Source organism: Triturus cristatus, chromosome 8 (genome assembly GCF_964204655.1).
Source record: "Triturus cristatus chromosome 8, aTriCri1.1, whole genome shotgun sequence".
In the NCBI taxonomy this organism is placed as follows: domain Eukaryota; kingdom Metazoa; phylum Chordata; class Amphibia; order Caudata; family Salamandridae; genus Triturus; species Triturus cristatus.
In genome coordinates this window covers 1,635,088,166-1,635,115,340 of record NC_140591.1, presented here as the reverse complement: position 1 = coordinate 1,635,115,340, position 27,175 = coordinate 1,635,088,166, and the positions used below count along the sequence as shown (strand labels likewise).

The following is a 27,175-nucleotide window of genomic DNA, read 5'->3' as shown; positions in this document are numbered from 1 at the left end:
GAGGGCTGCTGGGGCCACAAGCTCCAAAACCCACACCTCCTGCCCTGGCTGGTAAACAGTCAGCCCAGCCTTTTGGTTATGCCAGGTCTTTTGCAATTCCTGATTAGTTTCAAGGTTTTTGGTTGCCTTTGTCATATACTCTGCCATCCAGGAGCAGAGACCAGTACATGTCCTGTTTGGGAGGTTTGAGAGGTACCTTCCATCCCTTCTTCACTAGACTCAAGGGACCCCTAACAGGATGTTCAAACAAGTTCAAAAGGGCTGAAACCAACCCCCTGTAGGCCAATAAAAGGCAGGGCAAAAGTATGTCCCATTTGCGCCTAAGCTTTTCCAAGAGACCTTTAATCATGCCCTTGAAGGTTTTGTTGAATCTCCAAACTAAACCATTGCATTGTGGGTGACAGCGTGTGGTTAATTTGTAAGTCACTCCACACTCCTTCCACATAGTAGTCATGTAACTAGTCATGAAGTTTGCATCTGTCTGATACTACCTCCATAGGGAAACCCACTCTGGAAAATACTCCCAGGAGGGCCCTTGTCACCACAGGCGCTGTGGTGATCCTAAGGGGAATGGCTTCTGGGTACCTAATGGCATGGTCCACCACCACCAGGATAAATCTGTGCCCAGAGGCTGAGGATCCATGGGACCAACTAGATCAATCCCAACCCTCTCAAAGGGAACCCCCACAACAGGGAGTGGTATCAGGCGGGACTTTGTGGTACCACCTGCCTTACCACTGGCTTGACAGGTGACACAAGAGCGACAAAACTCCTTGGTGTCTTCAGACATGTCGTGCCAATGAAAGTAAGGGGTAAGCCTGTCCCAAGTCTTGTTTTGGCCCAGGTGACCTGCTAAGGTAATTTCATGGGCTAGTGTCAATAGGAAAGCCCTAAACTTCAGAGGTATAACCAACGTCCTGGTAACTCCAGGCTTGGGGTCTCTACACTCTGAGTAAAGGAGTCCATCATCCCAGTAGATCCTATGGGTTCCACTAGCATTCCCAGCAGGAGCTTGCTGTCTGAGAGGTTCAATAGAGGGGCAGCTCAGCTGCTCCTGGCTCAGATCTGCCCTGGAAGGGCCCCCTGTCCCCAAGAACTCAACCTGATAAGGGTTCAAGCTCATCTGGGACAGTTCCTTCCTCAGAACTAAGATCATCTCCCTCTAGAGATTGATCAGTATTCTGAGTCAGGGGGAAGGCACTGCCTTAACCCTACTGCTCCTTCTCTTGGGAGGCACCTGGTCCATTTTTCCAGGATCCAGGGCCTATTCAGTTTGACATTTTAGCCTGTGACCTGGTCACAGCAAACATGTGTAGGGATTCCCAGCATTTCTGCATGAGTCCTGAGCTCCACTTCAGCCCAAGCTGAGGTCTCTAAATCTTTGCTTAGCAAGCATTCAACAGGGAGGTCGGCACTTACCACAACCTTCTTAAGGCCAGTTACTCCTCAGGAGAAATTAACTACTGCCAAGGAATGGTCAGTCTTGACATTGCTAGCAATGGTCACCTGGTACATTTCACCAAGTATGATCTGCTCAGGAGCCACAAGATCTTTTGCCACCATTGTGACACTTGCTCCTGTGTCCCTGAATGCCAAAGCCAATTTTCCATTAATTAAAGGCTGCTGTCTGTATTTGCCCAGATTACTGGGACTTACAAAGGGGGACATATCCATGCCCCCATCACAGATCAGTACAGCCTGAGTTGGAACTCTGACTATTCCAGAGTCCACCTCAGAACCCGGGGTTAGCCCTACTACACCCTTTTTCTGTGTACCACCACTTGGAGCTGAACTCGGGTGAACAGTTGCCTTAGGGGCAATGGTGGCTGGAGTTGAGTCTTTGGACTTGGTACAATCAGTGGTCCACTGGGTATTCTGCTTACAGATTACACCACGGTTTCTTTTGTCCTTTCCTTTATTAGATTTGGACTCCCCACCAGATGCAGATTTTGGGGCCCATGAGAAGTCTTCTGGTCTTTACCCTTCTCAACACCCTTATCAGAATTCTTAGAATCTTGCTTCTTGGAGTCACCACCTTGGTTCTGAACCTTCTGCCTCACTCTGGTTCTGACCCAACTGTCTGCCTTCTTACCCAATTCTTGGGGAGATGTCAGATGAGAGTCCACCAGATACTGATGCAACAGCTGATTTTGACAATTATTCAGGATCTGCTCCCTCATAATTAGGTTACACAATCCCCTAAAATCATTCACCTTACTGCCAAGTAACCAGCCCTCTAGAGTCTTGGTAGCACAATCTACAAAGTCCATCCAGTCTTGATTCTGTGCCTTGTGGGTATCCCTGAACTTTAACCTGTATTGTTCAGTGGTTAGGCCAAACCCTTCAATCAGTGCACTCTTCAAGACTGTAATTATCAGCATCCTCTTCTCTAACAGTGAGGAGCTTGTCTCTACCTTTGTCTGCAAAGGAGAGCCACAGGATTGCTGCCCACTGCTCCTGAGGGACCCTCTGTGCCTTACAGGCCCTCTCAAGTGCAGTGATCCATTTGTGGATGTGATCCCCACTCCGGTAGGGAGGGACAATCTGGTTTAGGTTCCTATGGTCATGAGTATACTCTACCTCTTGGGACACTGTTGCTGCCACCATGGGGCTCTAGCCCCTAGCTTCCTCCTGAAGCTTTCTGAAGCTCCAGGGATTCCCTAACCAATGCCAGCTGCTCCTTCTTGAGCCTAAGCTTAGCTTCTTCAAATCTGTGCAGTCTGCATTTCCTGTCATAGGAGGACTCCCTCCTTCGGGAGGTAGAGCTCCTATGAGAGACAGAGGTCCCAAAATTATTAGATTCATGAGAAGGAGATTTTGGTCTTCTAGGGCCACTGCCAACTCTTCCATGTGGGGTAAAGAGAGGACCACTGGGGTCTTCTCCCTCCTCTTCAGGAGAAGCTGTATTGTCCAGGTTGAGATCCTCTGGATCTTCCTGGTCAGCATCAAAGTCTGGGTCATAGTAGTGTTCACTACTTGGCCTTTCCTCTTCTGCTGTCCCACCCACTTTGACTGCCTCATCAGACCCTGGAGTCTTTCCGAGGTCATCTGAAAGCTAAATCTGTATAAGATGTTGTGCAGTGGGGCTTTTTCCTGTCTTCAAATTTCTTGAGGAACACATGGTCCTCAAATCTTGGTATGTCATATGATCATACTTCGAGGGGAGAGGCACACTGGCTTCTGTCCTTGAAGGCATGACTAGTGTGGTGTATCCACCTACCTACTCTAGTGGGGCCTACTAAACTCTCTTGAGTTGTAGAAAGGGTGTGCTAAGCCCTTGACACACACCTCTAAGTTCAGTAGAACTTACTGTAATTTAATCTTGATTTATATGTACCTCAAAGTACCTATAGTGGTTTTCAGTCAGTCACTCAATTGAGATTATCTGGTAAAACAATAGCAAGCTTGAATCCCACATGCTGCACATCAATGTGAGAAGTTGGCCTGGCATATGCTGTCCACTAGTTATAGTGGGCACTTTGCACCAGTCAAAACAACCCTTATTGATAGGTTTAAAGACAACTTTTATTGAAAGCTATCCTAGTGGTAGCTATGGAGAGCAGCCTTCAGGCTAAGTCTTGAAGGAATGTAAAGCTTTTGTTTTACCAGTCTATAATCTATTGAATGACCAAATGAAAGGAGAACCACACAAGGTATATATATAAAATATATGTATTTATTTCTAAACACTCCCTACTAATCTCTATGAGATTAGAGGTCAAAGCACATACGTTACAATCAAAATATCACAGTAAATTAGCACAATATACGAGATGCCCCAAGGGGGGACTTAACCATATACTAAGTGGTATAAGAACCACGACTTGACTAGACAGTGCCTAGAGCACGTAGAATTGCTGAGACCCCACTGAACCACCCAAGGTAGTGACACAGGAGACCCACGGGGAAAGCGTGCAGTGTGGGAACACAGGCTGGAGCCCTGTACAATGCTAAGCGAAAGTCGCGGTTGGAAAATTAGAGTTTAAGGACACTTAGGAGAGGACTTTGAGCAAACCCCTTTAGACTTGAGGGGTTCTAGGGCCAACACCCACGGGAGCACCAGAGTACTCGAGTTACCTCACCCAGGGAAGCCGGGTACAAGGTGTCAAAGGGTGTTGGGAATCGTCGTCATTTTCAATGGCGATCTGCTTCAAAGTGCTGCTGCCGTGGAGAAGAAACGTGTCCGGTGTGATCCAAGCCTGGATCAAAGATGTGAAGAACCTGAAAGCAGAGGGGACAGAATCTGGGTCACTAGACAGTGACCAGGGGCACAATAGGCGAATGCCCACCGATGTCGGGTGCTTCAGGTGATGAGGTGAAGCTTGACTCCGCTACCACGAGGACCAGGAAACGTCGATGACAACTAGAATTCGAAGGTGAGCTGTCCCTCGAAGGTTGTCGAGTGCTGGGGTGTCAGTTCTGGGATTGGAACCAACAAACCTTGGCAACTGCAAACCACGTGGTGAGAGAACAAAGGCTTCGTGTGGACCAGCAAGGTCCAGGGGACTCCCTAAGTGATGGAGTCAGGGCACATCTGGAGCAACCAGGAAAACCTGCTTAAAGTACATGTACCCTTCTGGAGGACCCACAAGTCGAAGGACAATGGATCGCGAAGGGAACTCAAGAGGAAACACTTGGAACCAGCCCACTGAACACTCGGAGACTGTAGGCCTGTGATCTTCAGTGTAATCACTGCTCGGGGTCTGGACTATAAGTAGCCCAAAGCACAGCCTCAGGGAATGCCGGGAAACATGTGCAGCTCCAAGTGGTCACGATATTCAGGGGGTCGGGTTGCACGGTCACCACGAGGGCTACGGGTCTCAGGTTTGCTTAGAACTCGGGTTAGCCTCTGGGATGCTTGGCAACCCACCTCCTGTGTGGCAGAAGTCTTCGGAGTCCTCAGGAGCTTTGGAGATGCCAACCAGAGATGTGTCTTTTAGGTGCCTGTCAAGCAGGGGAGTAACTCCTTTACTCCAATGGGAGATTCTTCTGTCATCTAGTCGTGTAGATCATCGAAGTTCCAGGATTCAGTATCAGAGTTTCGTCCAGGTAAATCTAAAGTCCTGTAGACAGGGGTTCCTACTTTATACCCAAGGAAGGGGTGGGACAAACTCTGGGCACCCGCCTAGGGGAGGGCTAGGACAGAAGGGTGGCTACACCCATGTCCTTTGTCCATTTTTGCGCCAGAGCAGGAGCAAACTGCTCCTGCAATCGGTTTGACCAGGACTTGGCCCAGGGACACCAAATGTGCCCCAGGCTCAGACTTCAAAGCACTCCTGGAGTGCACCCACCCAGTCCCAATACACTACATCCTGTCTGAGAGGTGGTCACACCTCCCTGTGACAGGAAACCTATTGTCAGAGCCTCCCCTGTTGCAGTTTCGTCCAGGAGCAGGAGGGCAGACTTGTGTCTGTGGCTGGCAGCATCCATTTTGTGATGCCAGGGCTCTTTAAGCTGGTACCGGGTAGCCCGGTGTGTACATGTTTCTACCTCTAGTAGGGTGGAACCATACCTCCCACACCAGTTACTGGTGTGGGGGTATGATTCCAAGGTGTTTGACACCAAACACATGTTTCGGTGCAGTCGTTCCAAAGTTAGCATTTACCGTGAGGCGATAATGCACAGAATATATAGTATGGCATGGCTGCATCACAAACAACCCTGGAGAATAGATTCTGAAGGCTGCAGAGGGGCTCTGCTCATGCAGGGGCACCCTCACATAAAACCCAGTACCCTGCCTTCAGGATTGTAAGGCCTGCCATAGGGGTGACTGATCGGTTTATATGTGCAGTGATTAGGGCTGGATATAGTGAACCTATATCCCAGTAAAGGGTGCTTACACCACCTTACCCAGGCTGCAGTAGCAGACCTGTGGTGTCATTTTGGAAGGCTTCCCAGGGGTGGCATAATACATGCTGCAGCCCCCGGTAGGCCTCCGGGGTACCTATGCTCTTGGTACATAATGTACCATATACTAGGGACTCATAAGGGTACCCCAGCATCCTATCTGGAGTGTACCTAAAGTACATGGAATCAATTTAGAGAGAAAGCAGATAGGCTGGGGTCCTGATTAGGAAGATCCCAGCCAGACTAAGTCGAAAAACAGTGAAACATCAGCAAAAAGTGGGGGTAACTATAAGAAGCAGGTCCTACTCTCCTACATTCTGCATCCCTTGCTATACCTGTTTTGTGTGAGTTGGAGGTCTGCACTACTTCTAGCCATGCTTTCATTCTGCTGTGTGTTTGTTGTATGTTAAAACATTTACAGTTTATGAAAGTCAAAATAATTTCCTTTGATAATTAAGGGCAATTGAGCCAGAAGGGCATTTGGGACGAGCTCCAATGGCCCAGAAGAGGGTAAATAGGAGGGGGCAGAGTTATCAAACTTTCACGCAATGCAACACAGAAAGACACCTTGCTGTGCAAAAGGGCAGAAATGCACCATATATTTTTTATTTTTTTATTTTAAAGGTTTTATATAGCGCTGGCTAGACCCGGAGGTATCAGAGCGCTTTACATGAGTATCAAACCACAGTTGCAGGTTACATCGTTATAAAGGTTACACAGTTATTAGAGCATGGCAACATAGTTATATGTAAGGTCGAAACAAACAATAAGGACATGTACATAAGGGAAAAAGCAGGCAAGGGGAGAGATTCAGTGGGGGGGTAGGAGCAGGGGAAGTAGACAGAGAACGAATGAGGGAAAGAGGAGCGGAGGGTGAGACACAGCATGGAAAGAGGAGGGGGGTGACGGGGACACAAACCGGTAGACGAGTCATAGCTGCGTCCAAAGTCCAGTAAGCTGTGATCCCAGGGGAAGTGGTTCATTTCCCCATCCTGTTGCGAGAGGTTCCCTTTACATAGTGGACTCTCTCAGAGGGATCTCTGAGACTCCAAGGCCTACATACTGGATCCTTCCCCAAAAAGGGGAGAGGGAGTGCTTTGGCAAGGGGGGGGCCATACCATACCTCAACTGTGAGTGGCTCCCCTGGCGCTGCGGACTCTCTCAGCGGGGTCGCTGAGACATATAACATTATGTGGCACGTTCCGCTTCTCTCCTTGCGTTGGCACACAATCTGCTGCCTTGCGCTGTGATGCAAAGGGCCAAGTGTTGTAGGCGGGATTGTTTTGTGCGTTGTCATTCTTTGTAGTGTGCTGCAGAATGCCACATAATTAGAAAGAGGAAACATGGAGAAACAAAGATTTCTCCTCACTGTGCCTCTCCTGGAAAGGCGTAGCATTCTGATGCTGTCCCAAGTTAACCAGTGTTGGTAAATCTGGGAATGAGTCAAAGTCCATGGTTGGATGTGTGGGAACACCCAGGCTCCACTCATGGAACACCTTCCCAGGGCTGAGTCATGCAAGGAAGCCACTTGTGCTGCCTTGGGTTCCTCCAGATGTACCAAGCAATGCAGGGCCACTCAAGGTGGCTTTGCGTTGTTAGGGATTTAGGGATTACGTTGCACTTGTGACCTCTTGCCTGACCGGGCAGGGCAATCCTTTGATAAATCTGACCCGAGGTTTACAGACTAGTCTGCTGTTCTTCTAATGCAGACTCTGGCCAGAGAAATGCAGCACAGCTGTGTATAAGCATACACACCCTGCTTTCAATTTCACCTATTCTCATACGATATGTGTCAGTAGTAGAGTAGGAAAGCATTGCTAAAAGGAACAGTTTGTCGAGGGAGAGAACGCATCTCATTTTCAGCTCATCCCAGATGTCCACTTATTCTTCTCCTTGGAAGAACCTTTAGTGGTTCATCCTATAGGAGGGAGAGAGATGTGGGTGAGGTGCAGGGAGAATGAGCCTATATTGCCTGTGTGTGCACGACCCTCCATACTGTCTCTTCATACTCACTACATGTCTCTGGCCTGTTCCCTGTACCTATCGATAGTCCTTGCTGCCCCGCTTTCTTGCGTGGACATGCCAAGCATTCTCAGGGTTCAGAAACCTGCCAGCTGTAGTGGTCGCCTGACCCTGGGGAGGAGGAAGAAGTTGGGAGATGGGTCTTCTGCTCTCCACTGTAGACTGGGACTAGAAGTGCAGCAGAGCATTATACATGCACTGGGCGGCATATTTATAAGAGGATTGCATTGCGTTTGCACCACGCAATGTAGTACCTGCATGACGCAAACCTCCAAGTCAGATTTCTGGAGTAACGCAATGCTGCATAAATCACTGCTTTACTCTGCCCTGGGAAGGCCTTCCACGAGCATTAGATGGGTGTTCCCACGTAACTCATGGATTTTGACGTATTTCCAGATTTACAAGAACTTGTAAACTTGGGGATGCACCAAAATCTTATGCCTTCCATTCTGCACCACACATAAAAAAAGGAATATGCTTCTCAGGATTCTTTTCATACAGAAGGATGTCCCTTACTGCAAAGAAACAAAGCTGCATGGTAGGTTGCCTCCCTGCACTGGTGCATGCATTTGTGCTAGGCACCCAAAAAACGCAAGTACAGGGAAAAAGAGAGGATTGCGCTGTATCTCCTTAAATACAGAGCATTCCTGCCCTTTCCCTAGTGCATCATAGCAATGTAACTTGCTATGCTGCGCTGCGTGATATACTCCTAAAACGGCCTCTTAGTCTCTTTGAGTGGAACCTTTCTACTCCAATATCTCTGGAGGAAAGGGTGGGGCAGGTGCGGGTGTGTGTGTGTGTGTCAATCTGTCTCTCAGATGCAGGGGGAGGCAAGCACTGGTAAAAGCATTAGTTTTGCTAGGACTCAAGAAGTTTTCAGTTTTCTTTATTGTGTAAGCAGTCAATATCCTGAAGACAGAATTGCATACTACTCATTCAAATGTTCCACTAGTGCACTCTTAGAAACAATATTTGTCGCAAAGTCCAAATAAAGAAGGCAATTTATTTATAGGCAGTTCATGTGGAAACTGTCCTGCTAAATACCCCATGTGCACAAGGCCTCTGATTCCCCACTCAGTGCAAAACAAAGCAGGAAGTTGTTTTACGTCCCATCAATTTTAGAGATCGTGAGCCGACCCAGCTGGCGGCGTACCTGACAGTCAGACTAGGAGATGAGAATTACCGGTTGTATTTGCAACATTTGGATTCTGGATTACAGTAATGAGGCCTACAACATGATCTGACCATCTCCGATGGACCATATCAGGACCTAACTCATGTCCATTGGTGAGGTATTGGGACTGCTCAAATGCTTGGCAATACTAAAATCCACAGTTTAGTAGCAAAAAGTGGGAAGATCTGAGCACTCTCCTGGTCTTCCATGGTCTCACGGTAGATCTTGGATATGGATGTGGTTGCTAGATTCTGGCCTCGTTGTCCTACAATAAACTTGTGACTCAATGAACCTGAACTGCCTCCTTCAAGCACAACAATGTCATATTCTAGTGCAATAGTTTGAGATTCTAGCACAGTTCTAGAATAATGAAGGTATATGTGTGTGTTCAGATTGCTCAAGGCTGTGAAAGACCAATGTGAAGCATACAGTACACAAGAGGATACAAAGATTGTGTATGTGAGCCCGAGGGTGGGGGGACAGGGGTTGGTCCACGGACAATGCATAACCGAACAATTGTTATATACACTTTTATATAAATTACAACAGTGAAGATGTCTTCGAGTTTGAGGGCTGCACTCACAACACTTTCATGAGAGTTCCTGACTGGGGACCTCCTAGCATGGGACTCGCCAACAGAGAATGTGCTATCATTGCCTTTTGAATACAAGGATTAAGGCAAATTTTGGTGGGAGGGTGTTAGTCCTTTTATGCTTATGGACAACCCATGATAATTCATGGTCAGCCATGTGTGATCATGTTTTCTCTGTGCTTGGCCATTAGGGAGCAAAGTGAGAGGGATTGGGCGCTATAGTGGGGGGCAAACTGTTGACAAGTATGAGAACAAATGTTATGGATTTGTAGGGGGCATTGATTTAGCCATCTGAGCTTTTGCTGGAAAGGAGAGGTGGGGAGGGGCTCTGACTGGGAGAATGTATGGGTTGAATAGGTGAGGTCTTTCTGGTGGGGAAGGATATAGTAACAGCAGTGAATTGAGTATGTTTTTGCAATAGTTGAGTTCATCTGACAACAAGACAATGTTCAAGGTTGTGACCGAAAGGAATGAGATGTTGAGAAGATAGATGCAGTAACTAGGGAGTGATGATTGTGGGAGTCAAAGTAAACCTCCAGACTCAATGTAGAGGTTGAGAGAAGACGAGGCTAGAAGGACAGGCTGGGATATGAGAGGTGGCCACTGAGTGTAGGTCACTATACCCAGGCAGGATTGTGTGATTGTCCACCCCTGTTATGAGACTAGCCCAGTCTGTCTGTATTGAAAGAAACTGGTGACTCTTTACATACTTGACCCAGCTGCTTCGCCTCGCAGGCCCTTCCTGCCACCACTGCCTCTAGTCTGTCCATTGGTACCAAGGCCACTTTCTCGCAAATCCATCCATCTAATGTATCGGAGTTCAGCTCGTGACTCCCACCAGACCCCATGGCCTTTGTGACTCTGGTTCTGCTCCTTCAGAGATGGCTCATCCTGCAAAAATGGATAGAGGTTTTTAGCAAAGGCTGTTCAGTTGGAAACATATCAATTCTTCAGTACAGAGACATCCTCAGGGACACAGGTTATGTTTGATTCAGTTGCCAAACATCTCTTCTGCAGTGACCTACAGGGGCTGTAGAAGAGAAGTCTTCAGTCGGTTTCTAGCCCAGAAGTCTTCTTACTCATCGGCACTCGCTATTCAGCAGCTCATTCTGAACAAGGGTCCTGGGGCTCACAACAAGCATTGCTTGCTTCATATCAATGCCTACGAGCAGACACTCCAATTATAAGTGATGGGAAATGTGAAGTACAGCATTTCCATTTATTTGGCTGATGTCACACATGGAACAATAGAGCGGGTTTGCTGCTTAGACCAATGGGTCTACCTACCCCATGCCTCACTACCCTGCTATCCCACACCAATGAACCCTGGTGCCCCTGGCTCTTTTATTTCTACACAGGCTGAACCCAAGATGCCCCGTCTGTAGGCAGATGACCCTTCATGATGCGGAGTCATTTAGTCTAGGTTTCTGAATCCTGTTATCTCATGTTCAAAGTCCACGCTCTCCAGTGACCCATCAACCAAGGCCATAGAACCCAGGGATCCCTGATCTCGTCTCCTTGTCCCAGAGACCCAAGGCCTCTGAACCCCTTGGCCAAGGCAAGTTCTCGCCCTTCTGCTTGTTACTCCCAGAACCCCGGTGCTATGATCCATAGCAAGGCTTCATGTGCCAAAACAGGGGCGCAACCCAAACTATGACCCGAACCTTAAGTCAAACCCCGGGGACGGGGCTAACACTTCAAATAATGGGACAGAGCTGTCCTTAGAGCCAACACAACATTACAGTACATTGTGCATTATACACATATTGGTCAAACATGATACAATTACAACAAAAGTGTTTTAGTAGATTTCACGAGGCTTATAGTCTGCTGACATGTAGAATGGATTTTACAATGTTTAAGAGGCTACTGACAAAGATCTTCAGAAAAGCGAATAAGTGACTTGACAACTAAAAAAGCTGCTTCTGTAGATTTCAACCTAAAGCAGTTTACAACCAGCTTTCACAAGGTTGTTTCAAGACAATGAGGCTTTTTGCCCATGCTCCAAAAGAGTGCTTCTGTGAAAAGAGTGAATTATTTGGTAATTCAGTTTACACAAAGACATTGCTGCTGACTGTTGGCCACAGGTATGCTTCAGTCTGCTCATCGGGAGATTGCAACAGATGTGTGGTGGGGGCCGCCCACATGTATAGGTGCGTATAAAGTTAATAAACCTGATTATAGGATGTAAAACTGGCAAGTCATAGGCTTGATTCCTAATACATCTTCACCTCCTCCTGAGATGCAGTAAGTGAGTGGCACAGTTGGCACTAATACCACCTCCTATTTACTCTGCCAGGAATCTGCACCATCCTAAATAAAATATTGAAATAGTGTCCTATGTTGATCAGTTCTCATACGAGATGACTGAACATCATCCATGCAGGTAGCCACCAGGAATAAAGAACTGGCCCTAAAGGTAGCAGCTTGAAAATAACATTGGAACGAATGATGTTCTAGCACGCAAGGAAAACAAGGATTCTTTCAATTCCCGGGACACCTAGGAATTGTGTGGCTGATGGGCAATGTCCTGCAAAGAGGTTACTCCAACAGAAACAGAAATAATGCCTCCTAATAACAGGTTGGAATAAAAAACATGCTTTCCATTCTGTTGAGGCCCCAGCAAATAAAGTGTCAAATTCACAAAAATATGAATGTTATTTCATCCAGGGATAAATGTGCATTATAATTTGCAACATTTGTTATGAAGTTCTCCAAAACTAAAAGAATGGCCGCCATCTTGTCTATATTAGTTATTCCAAATGTCTGTAATAATGATAGCAGGCCTGGGTAGCAACAGGGATACCCATGAACGGGGCACAAGAGACACCAGGCACAGGGAAAACCCCACAAGCCATCCATGAAATCAGTGATGCAACACATCAGTCTGAGAAACAAACTGTAGAGCGTTTTAGACGGACAAGGTATGACTCGGATTAAACAAATTACATAACCAGACTTCACATCGATGAGCTATAGCTCAATCTACCCAAAGGTCAGGCACCAGGCACCTAGGCTGTCCCTCGGGTGACGATGCTCCATCACCAAAAGAGCCAAAACCCATCCTTTCTGCTCGATTTCTTCAGAACTTGCCACCAGCCCTGCGTTTAGTGCCCGAGGGCACCCTCTAAATATACTGAAAACCAATATTTGCAAGATATGAGTGGAGTGGTTATTTAAAATGTCCTTCAAAGGCCCTCGGGCCTCTTGGCATTGAACTGACTATCAACATCAGTAAAGATATGAAGCTAATCGGTAAAATAGACACATTTCAAGAACTCTCCTAAACACAGAGGGGTCCTCTATTATGTCCAGGCCTTAACGGATTGCATTCCAAATAGAGGAAGGAACAAAGGAGAAGGCGCTTCGTGACAAGTCATGCTGCCCGCTCCAGAACACCTTACAGCTTGCAAGTAGTTGGTTCAGTAAGGCCCCTGTTCAGTCAAGAAATAATGGTAGAATGAACACAAGATTCCATGGGGCACAGAACAAGGAGGCTGCTCATCAAAGTGCTCATTTGGAGGTCACAGGACGACAGCAGGATGCGCCAAGTGTAAATGCCATCATAGTAACCTTGTCTGATGTCATTCAAAACAGCCACTTGAGCAATCTCAGGGCCTAAACCAGGTTTAAACTCATGTGGCTAGCATTTAGTTACTGGGGATGGTCAAGATGTTTGGAAAGCGTGTGCCAGAACTTATCACCAATTTTAGTGACTTCTCGCAAAAGAAAGATGAGCCGACAGTTAGCTCCTGCCCTGAGGCCCACGCTTTATTTCTTAAAAATGGGTTTTGACCGTCCCTTTCTTCCATCAACTCGCGACGGTGACAGATGAAAACAGGTGTTAAAGATAAAGATGTAAGCAGGTGTAACAGTCCCAACTGGACGTACGACCTTAGGAAAGTAAACTAGGAGTAAACCTTCTCCTCTTCCTTAATCATGTGGACAGGTGTTAGAGGAGTAAGAAAAAGTAGGAAGGTTTGTAAATATGCTGCATGAGACAGGATGAAACCAGATGCTGGGCAATACAGTCATGACCATCCCTGAACTTTTGATCTCATAAAAAAAGGCCAAATTCTTGCAAACAACTTGGGAGGGGGAATAGTCATTTTTCCAAAGGGCAGATGGTGAAGTATATATGAAAATCGCTGCATTCATCAATAAAGATGTATATAATAAATGTATATAAATATCCTGATAGGGTGGAGTTGACACTTCAGTCTCATAGGATTTTTATTCCAATGATTTCCCAGTGCTAAGAGGTTTCTTAACAACTTTAGTATCTGGAAGTGTGTAGATGTACATCTAGCTTGGACCCTGGGCATTTAACAGAGTGGAATTCGGTCACAGGGACAACATTGGAGCCAGGAACCTGGGCTTAACTTGTTTGTGGTCAGGAGAGGCCAGTGATTGCAGAGTTATTACAATATGGTTTCTATGATTTCCACCCATGTCTGGGAGCAGATATTGACAGTCTATCCAGCTCACTTAGGAACGGGTTTTATGCAAGTATTCTCTTTTTAGAAATAACATGCACTGGGAGCGTACCAATTTATTGTTTAAAAAGTAGTTTTTTCTGTCAACTATTTTTAAAAATATGAATGTTATTTCATCCAGGGATAAATGTGCATTATAATTTGCAACATTTGTTATGAAGTTCTCAAAAACTCCTTTTAAAAGAATGGCTGCCATCTTCTCTATATTAGTTGTTCCTAAATGTTTAACTATTTTTAAATTGTATTGTTATGTGATGAAGTATTTATTGATTGCAAACTATATTTTGTGTAAAACAGATTGTGTTGGATGCTATTCAACGTATTTGCTCTTTGTTGTAATGCTAAATACATATTTTTATCTTGTTTTTATTGAAATGGTCAGTCGAACAGTTTGATGCAAATATTGTAAAAGCGCTGAGCTCCTAACATGTAATTTGTAAGAGTGCACCACGTGCAGTTGCCCCTATGATTAGACAAACAAAACAAAAAAACGTCATTAGAAGTATATTTTAACTAATTTACTAAAATTGCCATGGATTCCCATTGAAGCATATGGAAACTAGATTCTCCAAACAGGTAAAGAGAATTGATAAGTTTTGCCAAGAGTGGTATTTATACATGAAGCCACACACATTTTCCTAGCCTAAGGGGGGAACACTTGACGCACAAATAATTGAGCATACTAAAACACATAAGCACTTAATATGTAGGTCAAAAGAGAGTCAATGTTAGAATTATCGGACATGTTTGAAGAAGCTAAAACCCATAGCCCCACAATGCAGATAGTGAGCAAGGCGTCGGTACCTCCCCTACCATATTTAGGTATGGATGTACTCACATCAGGTACCCATGCATTAAAATAATCAAATCCAACAATAGTAGAAGCCAATGAGCCCTCCCACCGAAAAAAGGACAGTTCGGTCTAACCCCAAGAAAAGCAAAAGCAAATTCCAGACACCTCCAGCACCATCCAAGTCCCTGGGGAAGATCCCCAAAAATGTGACTCCCCAGCCACTGCGCTCAATACGTGACACCTGAAAGGCAAAAAAAGAACACAATCAACTGGTTCAGGTGGGCGTAAAAGAGTGTCAGGAACGTTTGTGGCGGTTCTCGATAGCAACTCAGCGAGCTCAGACAGGAAGGGAGCTTCAGTCCCAGTAACGAGAGTAGGGCTACAGGGATTGCCCAGGTAGCCGAGGAGGAAACAGAGTGAATTTGAAGTTGAAGCCAGGTCAATGAAAACAGCGTGTAGCTCGGAGCAACAGAGAGGCCTGACTGCATGAGGAAGAGAGGCATGAGCTGATGCTCCAGAGAGAAAGGGTATACAACTAGGAGTTAGAGCAGGAGTATAGGACACTGAGCTCTTTACATTAAGGAAGCAGGGACAGGTGCAGGTTGCAGCACTGGGAAGAATCAGAGTTAGATGCAAAGTTACTACCGATTCAGGGCTGCTTGGGGCTGTATTGATCGGGCATCCACACTAATGACAGTCTCCTATGGAAACAGGCCCCACTCTGCTGCTGATCTCCCAGGACAAGGTACACCAGCCACACCCCAGGTGCACAGCAGTCTGATGAAGTGGCGGGACAGAAAAAGCAGACACCCAGGTCCTGCAGTCAAAGTTGAATGGGATGTATTCCAATCACCAAGCCAGAAGAACCCAGAAGAACCCCATTTGCAGGCATCATGTCAACGATTGATGTTTCCTTCATGGTTTGTGGTCCCGATAAGACCTAGCTCTAGAAGCCTCCTAATCAATGGAGGCCTCCCTTTCTGTCATAAACGAAGCCATCCTCTGTGACAGGAATAATGTACTCCTTGCACCTGGGAAGATACAACCCTTAAATTCTTTAGCCCCCACATGCAAGAGTCATTAAGCCAAGAGGCCTCAGCATGATAACAAGTTTGAGACTCCAGCTGGGAGCTCACTAAGCCTTTCACCTTTCCAGAGATTGACAAGATCAGCACCAATTTTGTTAGGCAATAAACAATTGCATCCAATCTGAAGAGCTCAAGAGACCCCAGCCAAAAGCTTGGGACAGCGGGACCACCAGAAATGCTGATAGAAAGCAAGGTGTGGTCCAAGGGAGATGAGGGTGCCAGGGATGGAGTCCTCCGAGCCTCTACCCCTGCTCCAGATGGAACACGGGGCACTGGTTGCACCTCTTCCAGGCTCACCTCCATTCTAATCCTAGTCCACTCATGTTGCTCTGACCTGGCAGGCACAATCCAGGAAAATAGTTGGCCCTGACTTACGACCGCATGGCGACGGTAAGGGGGGGGAAGGTCACTCTCCCTGTGGGGCAAGGAAAACAATTATTTATGTGACTCAAAGAAACATAAGCAAAATCGCCAAAAATAGCCCCAAAAAGGATTTCAGATAACAAGGTGGGCTGAGATCAGTCAAAGCAGGTATCTAAGACCACAATGGAGGGCCACGTAGCACACCATGTGCCGGGAACAGGGAGATGCAGTAACATAAAAACTTATTTTCTGGTTCATGTTGTAAGCACCAGCAACACCAACCAGCAACACGCCCCCACTTCCCACATTTCCATGCACATGTAGCGAATATGCAAGGACTGAAAATACAACTTACACCAAGTGCAACTGAAGGCAATATCAAAACAAGGTAGCCCCAGCAGGAGAATTTCTTGGGAAGGGGGAGCTCCGCAACCGTGCTCTTACGCCCGCACCGGGTGAGTCGGTTTTTGGAAAAACTAGCGATGCTTATAGAATCCCTGCTAAAGCCACAATATTGTCTCGCCCTGAACTCATGGGACCACTCCACAATATACCAAACACTGACCTGACCACCTAAGGCCAAAATGTCGGAAAAGGTCAGAGAACACCCTAGTAGGATTAAGGGTAGGGGGCTCAATGGCTTATAAAATATGATCTGTCACTTTAATATAACCTTATAGCCCACCGTAGCGGGCTATACCGGCTATTAAAGACCCGATCCAGCGTTAAAGGCCCGAGCCGAAGGCAAGGGATTTTAACAGGGGAGCGGGGCTTTAATATCCAGTATAGCCCAGCTACGAAGGGCTATAAGGCTATTAGAACATTCTGCCACTAGAGGGCAGAATGTTCCAACAAATAAAACAAAGGCCTCTCGGAGTTCGAGGGGTGTAAATTCCCTCGGGCTCTGATAGGCCTTTTAAAACATTGGAATGTTGCTTTGCGGGCCTTTACCGGCCAGTAAAAGCATGGAGCACTCCATTGCACTCAATTCAGCATAGCAGGCCAAGCACTCCTTCTGTGATCCAGCTGATGAGATGTAGATAGGGCTGTCAGCGCGGGGACGCACTGTTCTCTGTGCAACCATGCGCTTAACAAATGTCATTAACCTAACCTAACCTAACCATTGTCTTCAATGGAGCTCCCAACATTCCAATATTCTTCTAATAAGGGTTATAGTAATCACCATCTTTCCCCAAATCACTGAACGATGTATCCAGCACGGGTCACCTTCCAATACCTCACCAGATTGAGATTTGTAGGTTGATGGACCCAATCAACCTACAAATCTCAATCTGGTGAGGTATTGGAAGGTGATAAAATACAGGATTTTCAAAACCCTCGAAACCTGAGCAAATGTAACTAAACTGAACTAACAGTCAACAAAGTTCTTATAAAAACAGGTATCCACTCAGACAACTAAGTGCACCAATCCCCCACTACCCAAGGAAAAAGGAACACTACTGAACTTGTGCAAATGGATGGAGGAAAAAAACACAGGCCCTCAACAAGGGGTCTGCTTAACAGTTGCGGCACTCAAAAGAAGGGGGAAAAGGTGTGGGTGCGCAGTTTCAATGCGCAGCCTAGCCCTTCCATGAGAATATCACCCTAGGACTAAAAACTGCAAACTTTCATGAACTGGTCAGAAGAAACAGCTACCAGAGGAGTGTAGATGACTCCCAAGGAACTCATACCTAGAACTGTAGTATCGGAACAAAAGTTTTGTATATTTATTTGGTTATGTACGATCTGGGATGGATAGTCCCAAACTTGAGTATTGCCGAGGAATTACCAAGTCAGAAAGGTTACTAAAAGAACTACAGCGCCTGTGTAGGGATCTCTCATACGTTACCTACAGGGACACCAAACAGAACACCAGCATCCCACATGCACTGCACAGAATAGTTTTGCATAGCACATGTTACCAGGACATGACCACAGTCGGCTCCCAAACCTCAGCCAGGTAATGTTAAGTCTGTTCATTAATCCCACATGCGGTAGGTGCAGACAGGCTTTACTTGTCACAAGAGTCATCCCCTGAGAAAGCAAAATGGCTCATTCACATTTACTTATGGAGAATAAGGGCCAAGATCCAATCCAACAAAGTAGAACCACACAGGGTAGGTAGAAACATAACCCGATATGACAAGCCCAACAGCTCTATGCATCCTAACTGAACCCACTTGTATCCACCAGAGCTGGGCAGGTTGCGTAGGAAGGGCCAAATAGTGGAAGATATCACATGGCCAGAGATTAAGGAGAACATTGTTGGGGAAGTGGCAGACACTGTGCTCAAACACATTTGCTCCAGTGCCCATCTGTGGGCTGAGAGTGGCTGTTAGTGTAACTGGGGCGGTCTTGTTAAACAACAAATAGTGTATGTAGGGGCATCCAGCTCTGGGATAAAATGGGGAATGGGTCACATGCGGATGCGGGAAGGTTCAATGAAAGTCTCACGGCCCCATGTCAGGAAATATGGGACACCAAGGTGGGTCGATACACTTGGTTAGAAGGGAAAGGGCAACCCCTGATTGTACGGAGAGTAACCACACTGTGCTCCTCATGTTTCAGAGGAAAAGGAACACTTCTGATGAGCACTAAAGCTAACTGCAGAGTGATATTATATATTCCAGATATGCAATGGGGTACCGCCTCACAAATGGATTATTATTGGCAATTTGATGAGCATGCCTGCATTCAGCTAGTTCCCGGATGGAGGGAACTGTGTTCCCTGGTCACCATGTACACCACGACCCTGGTTATTCCTTGAGAAGAGCTATCAGACCTGTAACAGCACCTGTTAAGAAAGAAGACAACCTTGCTACACCAAGCTCAAGAAAGGAGAGCTGCGGACTATTTTGGCTGGGCATAATTTGAAGACATTCCAGAAGAATTTAGATGTCCATAGAAGCATAGCTGGGGTCAGAGGGGTCATACCCTTCTTCACCCTGCATACAAAAGTCAATGCCTGCTGGAAGATGCTCAAAATGATGAACAGCACTGAACTCGGCCCCAATTCTATCAAGGAAGAAATGGGAGCAATTTGCCTCATGGCAATGCAGCACTGATATGTACTGGACTTAATGACCGAAATTGAGGGACGGGTCTGTGCCATGATTGGAGTAGTCGGCTGTATGTTCATCCCATGGAATGACATGAAAAAGGGGATACTAACGCTTGCCTTTCAAGCACTGCACAATCTACAAAGAAACGTGCAATGAGTCAGGTGCCCCTGAGCAGGACTGTTTTTTGAATTGGTTCTCCAAGATGGATATACGGTTAATGTAAATCACTGTTGCCAGTTATCATTAGGTTGCTATTGGTATGTGGGGGTTATACAATTGGGGATCACCTGCTGTAAAAAATGCAGTCCTTAAACTGCGAAGATTGCAGGTAATTAGGAAGGTAGTTATTGTCAAAAGCGACGATAAGGAACTACAGGCCACAAATAATGTAATTGTCCAAATGCATGAGTTTAGTAGTGTAGTTGAAGAATCAACTAGAGGGGGGTATGTTAATATGGAAATCAATGCATTCATCGATAAAACTTAAATCGCGTCTAATTCAAGTCACATTACACATGCTCCGTGTAGATGTCAACTCACCATCCACAACCACTGCTTTTATTGTTTACAGTCTGTATACATAATGACTAGTATGATAAAATGATGTGTTATATATATGCAGGCTGCTCTCCAGCACAAGCTGAAGGATTCTAATGGGCCCTCCTGAGTTCCAACTACCATATTACTGAAGAGAGCTGTGCACAAGGAACAACTAGTAACAACTGTTCAGGTGAAAGGTATTCTATTGTTTGCAAAAAATTGTAACACATATGATATATTTGTTTTGAGCCTTAAAACCCCTCAGTATATGTTATCCCCCTAACAAATCACATTGAGAAAGAATTCTATCATTGCTGTTTTGTATTCTCTCTCTACACTCTTCCAACCACTTGTTTCCTAACAAGCAAGTCTTTCCTAGCCTCATGAAAGGACTCAAGCCATAAATGTGTTAGAAGGAACTACAGTTATGGCACACTGTGTTCCCTGTATTATATCAGACTATGCTTGGTAGACCGTGCAACAGTGCTGTATGAAGGCTTCAATTTTCCATACGATACTAGTCAACACAGCAGTTTAACTTTTTTTTCTAGACAGTCATGATGCAACCACAGTTCAATATCAAGTCTCCATCAGTGCCCAGGCTGTGATTGTTTATCCTCTCTTTACACAGGAGACACTTGTTGACCACAAATTGCTGGTTCTGGGAAAACATTGCTTGGGATTCACTTTTATAGATCTGTACGTCAGCTTGTCTCTTCTTTCCTGCTATGATCTCTACATTTCAATTTCCAAAGAGTCTGTGTCTAAAGATGCTACCATGTAAAACTATGGCATTCCATGAGGCAGAGCTAAAATCCTCCACTTTCCTCTTCACCTGAAAAACATAACAAAAATGAAAGCACTTTCGCTGATGGACCTTTTCTATCATCAGCCACATTCTTGCCCATCACTCGTATAGTTCAGGGAGATATATTTTCTTTTGTTACCTACAGTCCTATAAATGACTAACTGCCTGATTTGGAGCTCAGTGGACAGGTTACCCTGTCAAACCTGACGAATAGCCCGTCTGCCATATTACAAGTGCATTATATTGAATGGCACTTGGAATACAGCGGATGAGAAATCTGTCACGTATGCTATGGAGTAACCTGAACTCTAAAGCAGGCCCTTAAATGTGCATGTGCTTTTTTCACCTATGACACAAGCACTCCCTAAGCGAAGCTCACGGACTTACCTTATGGACCCATATACACAACATCTTATTTGCTCACTGTAAACATTAGCTGCTTTTTAAGGCTGGCCAGTCTAATAGAAGCAAGATATTAATTTATGCTTTTATTATCTTTTTTTAGAGTTTACAAAATCTACAAACCAAATAAACAGTTGGCAATCTCCAAACAGATGTATGAAAAAAGATTGCCTTAAAAATACTATCAGAGGAGAACTAAAGAAAATTCTAAATCTAAAAACTTAAAACATTTATTGTTTCCATCAACTATATTTACTTTTGCATATTTTTAATGTTGTCCGTATGGTATCCTGGGTTCCTGTGGGGCGAGGTATGTGTTTAAGCTTAATAAAATTAAATGTTAATAAGTCATTCAAGTCCATTTTTATTTCAATCAGCAAGTCACTGTGTTATAAAAAACATTGTATAATAAACTGTACCCCAAAGTCAAGACCCTATTAGTATGGATGATCTTCACAAGATGCAATGCTGCTTTTATATACATAATATATGACCTTTTTTGCTGGCATTCACTTTTTGCTCAGGTTCATATAGCAGTCTACCTTTTAGTGTGAAGATGCATGAAAATATATACCGAAGAAAAAGCATTGGTTGGTCTGATTACTGGCTATTTTTTGGAGTGGGCGAAGAATTTCAATCCGCAAGCAGAGGTAAGGAGCTTCACCCTCTCCGCGTAGAGTTCCCAAAAACTCAGCAAAGTGACGCAGAATGGAGTTTTTTCTCTGGGTGGCACGCCAATGGTAAGTCTGCGAGGGCTCGCAAGAAAAAATCATGAGCTAGACCTCCTCCCAGCGAGATTTATCATGGGTGGTCGTGGCATTTAACGACTGCTCGCGTTGAGAAATCTGCCATTTGCATTGAGGAATTTGCCATAGAATGTCTACTCGAGTGTCAGAAAGCAGCTGTGTCACTGGCGGGATGCATAGTGCCATTCGCACTGATTTTACAGCACAATACAAACTTCTGGCACTAAAAATCAGTGCAAACAGTGCAACTTAACAAGCTCACACTGATGGAACTTGTGGAACACAGCAGAGTTTTTACTGGCACTTTGTGGTGTTCCACTGAGTAAAACTCAGCGAACTCAGCCCAGGAAATATCTGTATTATACAAAGAACCTCATCATGGGATAGTTTTAGTGATGTCTTTCGAGTCATCTCATTTAAAGATAGTTTGGGATGACTTCCCCAGATAATTACAGGAATAACTAGCTCAGTTGAAGTCATAAGATGACTTCAAAATGACACCAGGAACATCTTCCTTTTTGACTTGGGTCCACGGCATGTATAAAACCATACCTCTGTTTCTGAAATTCTTCCAACATGTGTCTTGCCTCCAAAACATGGTGTGGCATCGTATTCGGGGTCAGATAATAATGGGTGAGGCGTTTGTACGCTTTATCTTTGTGTGCTGTGCAGATCGAGGACTTCATGGCTTTTATTTTCTGGCAAATATCCCTTTCACACAAAGTGCATCTGTGGGTAGCCCTGGGGCCTAAGTCTAAAATCACTCTCTGCAACTATGTGATGCCTTTTCCGCTAAGTATTTTATGGAACATGGCTTCTAAGGATGCATTTGCCTGGTATATTTTACTATGCATATCCCTGGTGTTGGACTTGGCCCTTTTTCCCTCATTTTTTTCGTTTTTGTAGTGTTAAGGTGCAGGTGCTTACTTCGCCCAAGATGGCTGCCACAGACCCCTGCTACTGCAGGGTGGTCGTTTTTCATAGTAGCACCCTAGCTGCCAGGAGCTGGCTGGGACCCACAACAATGTTGCGATACCAGCCCGCCTTTTTGTCCCATAGTTAGAGTGGGGAAGCTCCTGGAAGAAGCTGGAACCTTCTAGAAGGGAGGTGGGGTTTTACTTTTGCCGCCTTGGCTAGAGGTCACCTGACCTAGGGCTACTTAAGAGTGGGAGGGAAACTTGTGTGGTGAGTTGGCCATTGGGGTGAAGCAGAGCTGGAAGAATCCACCAGGAGTGTAGGCGGTAGGGCCTAGCCAGGGACTTATGCCTCTGAGAGTGACAGGATTTAGGTACTGCCTCTTAAGTGAGTGAGGTGCCCTGTGAATCCCACTGATCTTGCCCAGTAGTAGGAGGACCCAGAGACTCTCTGCCAACCTGACTAGGAAGGACCTAGTCGCCCTCTCCATCCCTACCCCTGTAACAGAACCCCTTAAGGGCGCCAGATACATCTGCGCCAAAAGACTTCATCTGTCATCTGAGAACTGAAATCTAACTTTAGGAACTGAGACTGCATGACAAGAGCGAGCTGTAAGCCTTGAATGCCAGAGCTGAGACTGCGTGTCCAAGCTACCCTAGTGAACAAAATACTAAGCCGATTGCCAAGACACCGGAGATCGACCAGGTACCAGCGCTGTGACCCCCGCGCTTCCTACCCTGGTCTGGGACCCCCGGCAGCGTGCTCCGCTGAGCACTTTACCCCATCCTTAATTTGAGCCCCCCCCCTGCGACGACGAAGCCAGCGCGCTCACCGCTGAGGCCTGGAGTGCCCTGCTGTGTCGCGAGGCCCAGGAGAAGCCCGGGGCCCCGTCGCTGCCGTCGCAGCCGAGTGAGGAGGTGCGCAAGGTCGGGGCCGAGTTCCCCCAACGTCGTGAGGACGGACGCCTGCTGACGCCGAGACGGAGGTAAGCCCGGAGGCCGAGATCCCCCCTGGTGCGCCCCCTGCTGGTCCGGAAACTGCACCGCACTTGGCCCGGGTCGTCCCCTCCGTGGGAATCCCCTTCCCTGCCTGCGCGACGGAGAGACCCCGCCGAGGGATCCTGTCCGTGTCCCCCCTTCTGTAAGACTGAGAGCGGTGCTAAGTGAACTGCACCGGAGCATAGGGACCCGCTCCGCCAGTCCTGTCATTCTCCCCGCTGGAAGCCGCCTAAAGAACTGACTAACATTACCCGCGTGTGGCGCTTCCCGCCACCGACCCTGCTTCCCCCGCCGGAGCGACAAGGAAATGCGAGTAGCGCCTCGTGTTATATGCTCTACTCGAAAGTAATTGTTTGCCAGGAAATGCGAGTAGCGCCTTGTGTTATATGCTCTACTCGAAAGTACTTGTTTGCCAGGAAATGCGAGTAGCGCCTCGTGTTATATGCTCTACTCGAAAGTAATTGTTTGCCAGGAAATGCGAGTAGCGCCTTGTGTTATATGCTCTACTCGAAAGTACTTGTTTGCCAGGAGATGCGAGTAGCGCCTTGTGTTATATGCTCTACTCGACCGTAATTACATGCCAAGGGATGCGCGTAGCGCATTGTATTATATGTTCTGCACGAAGGTAATTCCATACCAGGATCACGAGTAACGTATTGTATTATATGCTCTGCTCGACTGTAATTACCTGCAAATGGTTGCGCGTAGCGCTTTGTTTTATATGCTTTTCTTCATAGGATCAGGGGCCATCGATTACGAGGAGCGCTCAGTTCCACAGGCGCCATGTTAGTGAGCCCAATGTGTCCCCGTTCAAGTATCATGCTTAGTTAGACGGCTCGTTCAGGGAAAGACTTCACGTAAGCGCGCACAGCGCTAGAACAAGGTTAGGCACTGCATGAATATCACCCAGAGTGTCGAATGTAATGTTATGATGGTATTATAAGTCATGTATTGCCTTGTTATTTCCTGAACTGCACCTGACCAGCTATACTTGGATAAACTTGAAGTATTTGCATAATTTGAACGGTGTGGCGTCCCTTATTGTGTGTGTCCCTAGTCCATGAGAAGCGTGTGGTGTATGGTTGCTTAACACATCGCCCTCTGGTTGCCCGACCGGCTCGCGCCACGCTACCGCCTATAGGGCCTGGTGACCCCGGGTTCCTACACCTGGACTCAACCCAGTTTAATTTATGGGTACCTGATCTCCTTGATGGTGATCTCATCCTCTAAGTAGCAGAGGTCTTGCCTAATTACATTGGGGTAATAATTTAGAAGGTAAGCGCATCTTGCAATTCGTGAATTAGGACCTCACCTATCAGAACGGATTTGTAATAATTGGTAAAACATTTGAGTTATCCGGGGCCCCCATCCCACCAGCGTCGGCTGGGAATTGCAACTTCACTAAGCTCAAGCATCTACGGACTGTGCCCCATATTAAGCTGGTGAGGAGTGTATTCAACATTGTAAAGACTGCTCTCGGGACTACTACAGGAAGGTTAGTAAAGAAGTACAGTAAACGCGGAAGCACAACCATTTTAGAAATTGCTAATCTCCCTGGCCACTGATGCAACAACGTCCAAAACGCAACCTGAGCCCTCAGGGAGCTGATCGCCCTATGTAGATTCCCTTCTATGAGATCATTTTTGGTTCTATAAATTTGTAACCCTAGGTATTTAAAAGTATTGTGAGGAATTGTTCAGTCACGATTACCAAAAGGTATAGTCAGCTCTTCTATGTTACCGAAAGGGAAGGCATAGGATATTTCATAATTTGCCACCCCTGTAATGTGTTCGAATTGTGGGAAGAGTTGTACCCCAGTGTCCAAGCTATTTTGCAGTTTCCTAGTATATAGGATAATGTCATCCGTGTAGAGTGATGTAGCATGATGGGCTCCACTAATGTTTATACCCCAGCCTGCCGAGGATGCTCGGATTTTATAGGCCAATGGTTCAAGGGCAAGTGCAAATAAAATGGGCAATAGGGGCACCCCTGACTAGTGCCCCCTTGTATTTGATATAATTGTGATATATGCAATCCCGTGCGCACCATAGCTGTGGGGAGATGATACAATAATTGAATAGAACAAATATAATCATGTGGAATCCCAAATTTCTGTAGTGCGGCCAACATACAGTTCCAACCCAATGTGTCGAATGCTTGGGTGATTTCCAGCGCAATACCTCCTGCTTCTGGGTTCCCTACAATGCAGGCATACACAACATTGACAGTCAGCGTATATTCAAAGACACACTTCGTCCTGGGACAAAGCCACACTGGTCTATATGTACCAGCCTTGGCACAAGGGGCTGCAATCGTTGACTAGTATTTTACTTAGAATCTTATTCTCAGTGTTTAACAAGGCGAGCGGGTTGTATACGGATAGGAGTGTGATCTCTCCTGGGTTCAGGAAGGGAAGGGATTAGTGCTTGTGTTGTGGAGGGGGGCAGGGTGCCAGTCTTGTAGGCCTCTGTATATAATTTCTGCAGCTGTGGAGGAAGTTGTTGCATGCAAGTGGCATGAAACTCCGCAGGTAGACCATCCAGGCCTGGGGTTTTGTTAACTGTAAGGCCCTTGATTGCAGCTTTTATTTCCTCCAGTGTTATTGGTTCGGCCAGCAGTGTTTTATGCTCCTCTGACACCTGTGGGAGTTCTACTGTGTCCAGGAAGGCGTCAATCTCGGGGAGTGCAAGCAGTGGTGGGGACTTGTGAAGTGTCTTATAGTAGTCATAGATGGCTTTATTTATGGCTGTTTGTGTAATGGCCTTGGTATGCTGTGGTGACCAAATTTCCATAATAGGTGTGGGGGTGGGCATTCCGAAGTATCTGGGCCAAGAGGGTGCCTGGTCTACCTCTGCAAACCTTTTGTGGAAGTACGGTGATCTATTATACCCAGTTGGTCTAGCAGTTCCTCATATTTAATGCGGGCCTCCTGGAAATCCGGCTTTGCCGGAAGGTCTCGGGTCACTTTAGTCTCTAGTGTGTCCAATTTGCCTTTTATGTCTTACAAGTCTTGGTGAACCTGTTGCCGGGCTCCGGAGGAGGTGCTAATATCAGTGCCCCCCCCGAGTACCACCTTAAATGCCTCCGACTCCAAAGTCGGCGTGCCAGCATTCTCAGCAAAGCAGTTTGTGATGGTGGAAGCTAGTGCTGTCTGAAACACCCCATCTCCTAAGTGGCGGGGATCGAGGCGCAATATTGGGATCTGTGCTGGGACACGCCACCATGTAAATGTGATCTCCAGTGCACTATGGTCCGATATTGTTTAAGCCGCCCGAGTTGTTTGTGTAAGGAGTGACAAACTGCATAGTATATGGTCAATTCGTATATGA

The 27,175-nt window shown here is 46.2% G+C and overlaps 1 protein-coding gene across 3 annotated transcripts in view; it reads right to left on the bottom strand.

Moving 5' to 3' along the window:
- LOC146808464 (transient receptor potential cation channel subfamily M member 2-like) overlaps positions 1–27,175 on the bottom strand; it is a 1,747,278-nt gene that overhangs the window by 1,316,794 nt on the left and 403,309 nt on the right. For all 3 annotated transcript variants that reach the window (XM_085623572.1, XM_085623571.1, XM_085623573.1), the window contains exon 2: positions 10,346–10,526. In XM_085623572.1, the coding sequence (XP_085479698.1) occupies positions 10,346–10,483 (138 nt within the window). In that variant the 5' untranslated portion in view covers positions 10,484–10,526. The remainder of the gene's footprint in view (positions 1–10,345; positions 10,527–27,175) is intronic.